Source organism: Vitis riparia, unplaced genomic scaffold (genome assembly GCF_004353265.1).
Source record: "Vitis riparia cultivar Riparia Gloire de Montpellier isolate 1030 unplaced genomic scaffold, EGFV_Vit.rip_1.0 scaffold640_pilon_pilon, whole genome shotgun sequence".
In the NCBI taxonomy this organism is placed as follows: domain Eukaryota; kingdom Viridiplantae; phylum Streptophyta; class Magnoliopsida; order Vitales; family Vitaceae; genus Vitis; species Vitis riparia.
In genome coordinates this window covers 34,146-44,059 of record NW_023269722.1, presented here as the reverse complement: position 1 = coordinate 44,059, position 9,914 = coordinate 34,146, and the positions used below count along the sequence as shown (strand labels likewise).

The window sequence follows — 9,914 nt, the reverse complement described above, 5'->3', positions numbered from 1 at the left end:
TGAGATTAAGTTTTTGTTTCATTTATAAACCTTAATTAAATATTTGTATATTTGATCTCATTTTCAAAACCAAATAAAAAGGAAAAAGTGAGTTTCAAAACTTGATGTGTGAGAAAATGCTTGTCTATTAAAAAGAAATCCTAAAATATCAAATACGTCGGCCATGCACAAGGCTTTTAGTAGGTTCCATTCATGGGCCTCATTTGATATTATTAAAAATAAATAAATAAATAAATAAGAAAAAAAAAAAAAGATAATTTTAAGAATCTTCTAACAAATGCTTGAAAATTTTAAAACAAGAGAGGAGGTTGCTTGGTAGGTGAGCAGACAGGCGTCAAAAGTAAGGCAAACTTCACAGAGGCATCTTTTAACTAATCTCACATGCATCTTTTAGGAAAATACAAACTTCTTATTCCTTTATTCCCCATCATTGCATAAAAATACCATTTTTTCTAAGATACATCATGTGCTCATATGGAACATAATTGTATGCTTTATTCTAATATATATGGATATATTTTTTCGAAGAGTCAAAAATTTATCTGGGATGCATTTGATATTATTTTTATTTGAAATACTTTTAATGAAAGTATTTTTATGATGATCACCTGTCAAATGTTTTTTTTTTCCTAGAAATACTGTAAATGATTTTTCAATTATTTAAAAATACTTTCTAAATTTTGTTGAACACATTATTCTTTATTTTGAAAACATTTTTATAGTATAAATATTTCCTAAAAGTACTGTCAAACAAATTTTTAAGTGCATTTGATAAGTGTTTTTATTTAAAATGCTTTTAGTAAAAGTAGTTTTTCGAAAAATGTTTTTGAGACAATCACCTTATCAACTTTTTAAAATATAGAAATTTTGGATGAAATATTAAAAAATAATAAAACAAATTATAATACACATATAAATTATTATTTTTTTAATATATATATATACACACTTTAGGGATTAGGTCCATGGTTAATTCAATCCAACAATGCAGGTCCAACGTGGATTATTATTGTGAATATATTGGATGAACAATTATATAAATTTATAGTAATGTGATAGACTTAATCTTATAGAATCACTAACAATTAAATACTTGGATGAACTTATTATTTGGAATGACAAATATAACACGTTTATTCATAGGTTTTATTGCAATTATCTATGTTTAAAATGCCCTCAATAGGAGTTGAATTATTATTTATAAAATGAAACTTAACCAACCATAGTTTAAATTCAAGTTAATATTTTGATTGAGAACTTAACCTTCATTAAGTCCTTCATAAATTATAACTCAATTACAGTTAATTTTAAGTGAATATTTTACATGAGAACTTAACCTCAATTAAGTTCGTTCTTCATTGGTGAAACTTGAACATAATTAAATCCATGTGAATATTCTAATTGAGAACTCAACTTTAACTAAAAATTTTATAAACAAAACTTAATTATGTTTAAGTTAAGGTGTAATTGAGAACTTATCAACAATACTAACACCATCATAATAAAGTTTTTCATCCTTTTTTGGGTTATTTGTTTACCTCCCTTTTGACTCTTTTTTCATAGCTAATAGTGTAGAGGTTTTTTTTTTTTTTTTCTTAATTTGCAGTAGTAAAGTGAGATTTTATATTTCTTTATATTCCTTGGACTAATTAAAAAGGGATTAAATATGACCTTTTAATCAAAAGGGGTGAAATCTACCCTTTGAATTAGAAGGGAGGAAACTTGGCCCTGGAATTTAAACAGGATATTTTCTTGCCCTGGGATTAAGATGGGGTTATTCCTGACCATTGGATTCAAGTACTTTTAGCTCTGGCCATTGGATTAAATTTTAAAGGGAATGAACGGAGGATTGTAGATATAGACAAGTGCCTGGAACGAGCAAAGCAAAAGGAGAGAAGCATGGTGGGTGAGTGCCAAGTACGTTCACGCGGCTTGCCCGGTGGTTGCAGTCTCGTAGAGGCTTTTTTTGAAGTAGACTTTATTTTTGACCTTTTTGACCAAGTACGTCCACGCGGCTTGCCTTGTGGTTGTGGCCCGACACCAGCGTTCTGCTTTACCAAATATCACGCTGCTTCTTATCTTGGTAGCCTTGGCTTTATTTTTGACCTTTTCATCTTGAGGGTATCACTCTGAACTGGAGATTTCGGCCACAGAACTGCTTGATCATTTCTGGTAAGTGTTTCTTTTCTTCAATTGAGATGCAGTTGAAGAAGTTCAATTTCATGTTTAATCGTTCTAGAAGACTAGATTTACTAAAAGCCAAAAAGTAATTTATCCTTTGAAAAGATAAATTCAGTGCAAAAATAAAATCAGTGATTAAAAGTCTCATTATTTTTCTATTTATATTTTTAACAACTATTTTTAATAATATTTAAAAAATAAAAATTCTTGATACAACCCGTCCTTCTATTTGAAACACAACGTCTTCTCGAGCCCTAACACCATTCACAACTGCGGCGACCACCCTCTCTCACTTCCACTTCAACAAGACAAGACCACGGAGTTCCAATTTCTTCAAATCAACTTGATCTTTTTGACAATCAGCTAAAAGGTTCAATTTCTAGGGTTCTTTCCTCTCTTCTAGTATTGAATTTTAGGTTGGATCTTGTCATCAAATTATTAGGGATTCTGCTTAATCCTCCATTTTCTGTATTGTTAGTGAGCAGTAGAGCTTGAATGATAAACATATTCCTGTTTGGATTTCGTTTCTGGTCTTCTTCTGCCAACTTTATATTTCCAGAAATTGCCTTGAAGGTGCCATGGGCGACTCTTAATTTTGAAAATGGGGAAGGATTTTAGCCTAGAAGCCCCCCAATGAGGATGGGAACGGAAACAACATCCTCCAGTCCCCCCAAATACTGCCGCAGATCGCCTTCTACTCCTAAAAAAGTCCGAATAGGGTTGAGTCGTTTAACTACCAAGTAATTTCTCGCTTATCGTCTATGTTTCAGGTCCAAAAGTAAGCCCTAAGATCTGGTGGGATTCATGATGCTGATTTCAGAGGTTTGGAGGCATTATGATTTGCTGATTTCAAGCCCTAAGGTATGACGTCTTTGCTTTGCTGCTGTTGTTGTTCGATCTGATTGTCTATTCTTCCAGAGGCATTAGTTATGATGGAGTAATTTCCATCTTATTATAGAATTAGTGTTCTGCTTTCCTGGTTGAGCATGTTCTTCAGGTGTTTCCCTACTTACTTGGATGATAATCATAGGCTCCTTTGTGGTTGAACGTATGCATAGAAAAGAGATATAGGATTCCGGCAGTGATGAAAACCTAGGCCTGGAATGCAACTATTATGGTTGATGATTTTGCAATTTTTTTTTTTTTTTGGATTTAGTTCTTGATATAATTTGGATGATTTGTTTGTTTGGTTCTGTATTTAGATAAGTGATCATAATATTTTATAACCATTATGAAATTATACTTTTTTATGATTCTAAAGAATACCAATATGCACAATTCCATGATCTTAGTTTGACTACCAATGGAAAAACGTGCAGGGACCTGGATTCAAATCCTAATATGGCATCATATGACTCTGGTGAAAGAAAGAAGAGAAGAAAAAGATGTGCGGATAAGAATCTAAAACTACTGCATAAAATGAAAATGAAGAGCCTGCTGTATATTGGAGTGCCTTCTGTAGAATCCAAGTCCATTGGTTTTGGTTTTTCTGCTTCTTGTTGTGCACTCTGCCCTGTTGAAGAGCCTTCTGAATGCATTGTCGTTGAAGTGCTTTCTTCACTGTTTGTATCACTTGGTAACTGTTTCTTTCTTCCTGAACATTGTTCCCTGTTGAAGAATCCAGTGACAGTCTCTTTGCTGGAATACTTTCTTCATCCTCTGGGTCCATTGGTCCTTGAATGCTCTTTCCCTATTGAAGAGTCCAGTGATGGCTTTTTTGTTAGAGAATCTACTGCAAAGTCTGGATTGATTGGTAAGAGTTCCTTTGTTTCCTTTATTTGCTGCTTTTGTGTATTGATCATGGCCCCCTGTATTTGTAAGATGCTTTGATCTGCATTTACATATCAAAAATAGCAAATCGAGGAAAGGATGATGGAATGTGGCCTTTTGCAGCCTTCACACTGCAGTTGCACCTTATGCAGATCTCTTGAACTCCCATGGTAGGTGGCATTTTGCACCTTATGCAGTTTATTGCATTCTTGTTATAGTCCACTGCTGAAAACAAATACTGTTTCAAGCTATTTGGGTTGTCAAGCTGCATTAAGTGCATTGGCTGCTCATGCAATTGATCCCGGTGAAGCAGAAAGACAAGTTCTTGGCATTATCTTAGGGCAAGGTCAACAAATGACTGATGCTTTTCTTTCCACCACTACATCCAAACTAGTTGTGGTGCTGGTGTTGCAGTTTTTTGGCTGAATGTTTTATCTTGCTTTCTCATATTCCAAGATGATTATTTACAACAGGTTGTTGAAAGTCAGAGATTTAGGTGGTGTTTGTTTTTTTACTTAATTCTAAATAGAACCTTAATACTTAATAGCATTAAATATTAGGTTGTTTGTTTTTGTAGTATTTAATTTCTATTAAGTATTAAAAAGTAAAAAAAAACCATTGTGTTATTTTTTCTATTTAGAAAAAGCTATATATTTTGGCTTTTTCTATTTAGTAAAAAGTTTATAATAAGTCATAAAAAAGTAAAAAAACAAACAACCTAAATTCTAAAACTAAATGGTTTTTAGCAAAAAATCAAAAAAGCAAACACTATGTTAGTCTCCCCAAGGAAATGGCAAAGTTCCCTTCTAGGTGAATTTCTTGTTCCCTTATGTAGTCTTTAAAATTAGGAATTTAATCGACTGCTTGGGCAGTTAATGTAACTTGTGCTTTGGTTTATGGTCCTAGTCCCATAGGCAAAATTCACAAAGGGGCATTTTCAACCTGGATTAAGGCAGTATTGAAGCATTAAATATGTTGCTTTTGCACAACTTGGATGCATCAAAAAGGTTGAAAGAAGATAAATCAGCTTTTGAGGTTCAAGAGACGGTCGATCTTGAAGCGAAAGTCTACCTCGACCCAGTCATCATTGCAAAAATCCAAGCTTGACCCAAAGTTGAAGGGCATTGCAGCAAAGTCTCCTGATCTTTGTACCTACACCTTGAACCATGAGCCTTCACTCCACTTAGTGTCTTATTTTTTTCTCATGTGTATACCTACTCGGTATAAATTTTATATGATCATCTCCATTTCCCTCCTAATTTATAATATTGATATAATATTTTTAACAATTTTCCATATCGTACAATGAAATCTAATTTTATAAGTACAATGAACTCTAATATTATAAGTACATATCAACATAGGAATATTTTATAAAGGGATGAACATATTTTTGTAAATAAAACATCACTATGGCACATTTTTTTTTTTATAATAATAGGAAATTCTTTTACGAAATATGATTCAAATAGAAAAATAAGGAAAACTTATAAATAAACCCAAAAGGAAATTTAGGCAAAGTGTTTGGTTTGAATAGGGAATGCATGGAAACCAATATTTTTTCATGCATCCCACTCGATAGCAAGACTTGGACGGTAACAAAATTTGTCTTTCAAAACTAATTTTTTAATTGAGTTTTGGGGTTACAATTTATTTTATTTATATTTAAAAGTAAAAACAAAATAAGAGAGCAAATCATGTGTCTCCTTAAACAACAAAGCAAGTTCACAAAGTAGAAATGTGTGTGTGGGTTAGGTTACTTAGGTTACATGTCTCTAAAGAAAATAACATGAATACATGATAATCATACCTTTATTTCTTTCCAAAGTTGTTTAATGTGACTATAAGACATGAAAATGTCAACAAGATTCTTTGGATTAAAATCATTAGGTAGTGATCTCAAAGGGTATCTATGCAAATATGGGTATCTATCCAAAGAGTATCTTTCGTTTAAAATTTATCAACACATAACTATTTAAATCAAAATAATTCTTGATTTCCAATCTTAATTTGTTTACATAAAATAAATTATATATTTTTTGCTTTTACCATATTTTTTTTCAATACATCATACATATCTTCATGGAACCATGATTTGTTGCATTTACCAGGCTCTTCAAGAAATTGTTTACGAACAATTTCCCTATCCATTTCTTATATTAGGTCATGCATCATCAACTTATTTGAAAAAATGGTTATGAGTGACTTATCAATGAGAGCTCGTATTCCACTAAGTGAGAAGAAGCCACAACCATCTAATATTTCCATTACATAATCTTTATTCTCTCCTTTAAAGAAACATGCAATGTCTAGAAATATATTCTTCTCCTTATCATTTTGCCCATCATAACTTACTTTAAGTACTTCTTGAATTTTCATATTAGGGGTACTTTTCAGTTTGTCTAATTGATTTCTCTATCCTTCTTTGGTCATGCTAAATAAAAAAGAACCTAAAACTTCTAGAGCCAATGGGAAGCCTTGAGCATAACCTATTACTTCTCTTGAAAGTTCCATGAAATCATCTCTAAGAATTTCATGTTTTAACAAATAATGTGAAATGAACCTTTGAGTTTCATCATAATTAAATCTCTGAACCTCATAACAATTGAGTACTCCATTTGAAATTAACATACGTTTATCCCTAGTGGTTATAATAATTCTGCTTCCTCAACCAAACCAATTTTGGTTTCCAATCAAGCATTTTAATTTTATTGGATCATTCACATTATCAAGAACAATGAGAACTTTTTTCGAGTGGAGCCTTTCCTTTATAGATGTGAGTGCTTTCATATTTAGATTTGGTTCCTCCAATAGTTGAGCAAGAAACTTTTGTTGTAATCTTATTAAACCCTCCTTTGCCAAATCCTCGTCAACATTTTCAAAAAAACAACACGCTTCAAAGTGACCACTGTTTTTTCTATAAATAGCACTAGCAAGGGTTGTTTTCCCTATTCCGCTCATACTCCAAATTCCTACCATCATAAAATCATCATACTCCAAACATAATCGCATTTCTATTTCTTGCATGCGAGCATCTATTCCAACCAGATGTTCCGTATCACTAATGGATGTAGTTAACAACTTATTCAAAATATCTGTTACAATTTCCTTGATTAATAGAGGCTCATTCCTGCCATATTTGAAGCATAAACACATAATAAGTCTAGCTATCCATAAAAAGATAATAAAAATAAAGGAAATATGAGAAGATGTGTGAAGACATAGTCAATATTAAATATACCCTTATGTACAAAAAAAGTTCTGAATTCTATGTATCCGGTCCTTCAATCATTTAACATATATAGTATTCTTATACCCACTATGTTGTAATAAGTAATAGATGAATTAGCAAGAACATTTAATTTGGCAATGTTAAAAATAAAAAAATAAAAATAAGAGTGAAAAGAAAATTACTTATTTCTTGAATCCCAACCAGATAAATTTGCAACTTGAGTGAGAGCATCCTTCCAACTCTACACCCTCTTCATGTTCTTTGAGTTCTCTTCATGTTTAGCCAATGCTTCCCCAAATATACCCCTGTGTCTTCTCACATCCGAGGGATCCACATTGTAGAAAATTGGGACAACCCTCTGTCTCTTGCTTTTCCTGCACTCTACTATCTTCACCAATTCTTGTAAACACCATCTAGAGGATGCATAATTTTTTGACAAAACAACTATCGAAAACATGGAGTTTTTGATAGCTACAACAAGGGCAGGAGAAATGACTTAGCCTCTCTCAAGCTTTTCATCATCGATGAAAGTGTTGATTCCTTTCTGGCACAAGGCGTGATAGAGATGGGCAGTGAGGTTATTGCGGGTGTCTTCTCCTCTGAAGCTGAGGAACACATCATAGCGCCTTTGAGAAGAAAAAGAAGAAGCATTCTCAGAAGCCATTACCAAGCAGTGGAGAAATGAAGCTTGAGACATGAGTTGTCAAGTTTGAATTATCCTATAGGAAAGAGAAAGTTTCACAATTGATTTATATAATCCAAAAACTTCATTGTTGAGTAAAACCAACCTTGAAGTAGGAACTGTTAGAGCATAAACTAAACCAGAAAAAGACAACCAGTTTGCAAGACTTCTCTTAGGAATAAAATCAAACAGCTTGTAGACAATCAACCAAGATCAAGAACACAAGAGAATTATCGTGGTTTGATCAACTTGATCTACATCCACACTGATTTCCTGAAGCCTTTATTAAATTGTACCAACCAGAATTTACACAAGAATAAAAAACAAAGAAATTACAGTTTTTCCCAAGAACCCTCCTCACCTCTGTTTCTTTCTTTATATACCGAAACAAACCTGGGGTTATGGATTTCAAAGCTCTCTTCTTTTCTTGCTCTCTATTTTGTACAATTGAATGCCCTCAAGTAAGTTTTCCCGAGTCTGCTCTTTATATAACAATCAAAACCTCTAACTAACTAACAATACTCCCAGTCGTTATTTCCTACCCAGGTCAACAAGCTTTATTGTTGTTAGTTGAGCTTAGTCAGCAGCCTTGCCACTTGTCACTTGATAGTTGGCAAACTCTACATTCATGAACAAAACCAAAGAAATTCTGAGACAAAATGTTAGCTCTTTGTATTATCGAAGAAAACTGCAAATCTGAAAATAGCTATAATTAAAGAATACACATGAGAAATCTAGAAAAGAGAACGATCAATGATAACAACTAAACACTGTGGCAAGTGAATGTAATTGAAGCCAAGTCTCCTCACAAAACTTGAAATAATTTAAGGCAAAGAAGTCGCCTATGATACAAGCAAGAAAATCCTCCCTCTACTAAAAGAAGTGGTGAGGAGGAAAGCACGTTAAACGACAAAAGAGAAAAGATAAGGCAAAGAGACAAGTGAACTGGGAAAGGTATGGCCTATTTCCTATTTGACCATTCAATTCTTCTTTTCTTTTCTTTTCTTTTTTATTTTGAGGCACCATACAGATTTGGTCACAATTATTTTCCAATCCACCTATGGACAAACAAGGCATATGTCATAAAAGAATTCTTCCACCGACATGCTTTGTTTTGTAGTTTTTCTTCAACAAGGAGAGGTCCTTCACTATTCAACCCAAGTTAGATGACATTCAACTTGTGACAGTCTTTTTTTTTTTTCTTTTCAATATTTAAATTTTAGATGACATTTTTAACACTCATTGTTTTTAACACTTAAAATTCAACAATTAAGTACTTAATATTTAAATATATGAAACATTATCTTGGCTATATTTGTATAGAAAATTGATTTTATTCGCCGAAAATAAACTTTGAAATTATTCTCAAACATATTAGCACATTATGTATGAAGATGGGTCCTTCCAAGTAAGTGGTGGGTTTAGACCAAAAGGGCATAAAGAAGGTAAAGTGACAGAGTCATTCAAACTTTCACTACAAAATAAAAAGAAATAAATAATAATAATATATATTTAATTTTATTCATGTTAAACTCGAAAAACTTACTTGGATATTTTCTTTTAAATTCATTTTAAAACTTTGATATCACATGTGCTAGCAGATAGTCAATTATGTCTATCTCCATGGATGAAAGAAAACATTTCATTATATGATAGAAAAAATAATAAAGGACAAAAAATAGATATAATTATCAAATTTTTTTGTATCTTCATTTTCACCTTTGTATCTCTATTAGGTGGTTTTTACTCATTCTTACATCTATATTGTAATGAGTTTTCTTATTTCATCAAGTGTCTCTCCTCACATTTCTATCTCATTTTTCTCATAAATTTTTTCACATAGAATATTTATCTTTCTTGCTAAATGAAGTAAGTAATATCCACAAATGAAGTTCCGAGACTTCAGATAGGTAGAACCCAAGTTTTACTTAGGTAGTACCTAAGGTCAGTTAAGGTAGTACCTTAGGGCTATTAAGGTAGTACCTAAGATACAGTCACCAAAATACCAAAGTTGAACAAACTAATCACACTAATTAATCACAAAATGAC

The 9,914-nt window shown here is 32.3% G+C and overlaps 1 protein-coding gene across 6 annotated transcripts; it reads left to right on the top strand.

The window, feature by feature from the left end:
- Positions 1-2,104: 2,104 nt before the first annotated feature.
- LOC117910176 lies at positions 2,105-5,210 on the top strand. Of its 6 annotated transcripts, none has more exons than XM_034824232.1 (5): positions 2,105-2,172; positions 2,952-3,042; positions 3,501-3,934; positions 4,046-4,121; positions 4,200-4,495. In XM_034824232.1, the coding sequence occupies exons 3-5, from the start codon at positions 3,523-3,525 to the stop codon at positions 4,375-4,377; spliced, it is 666 nt and encodes a 221-aa protein (XP_034680123.1). In that variant the 5' UTR covers positions 2,105-2,172; positions 2,952-3,042; positions 3,501-3,522; the 3' UTR covers positions 4,378-4,495. The 6 variants fall into 6 exon arrangements, 3 of the variants coding, with proteins under 3 accessions (XP_034680123.1, XP_034680124.1, XP_034680125.1); XM_034824233.1 differs by lacking the exon at positions 2,105-2,172 and adding an exon at positions 2,195-2,551; XR_004650572.1 differs by lacking the exons at positions 2,105-2,172; positions 4,200-4,495 and adding an exon at positions 4,858-5,210 and having other exon boundaries at positions 2,558-3,042; positions 4,075-4,121.
- The last annotated feature ends 4,704 nt before the right edge of the window (positions 5,211-9,914 follow it).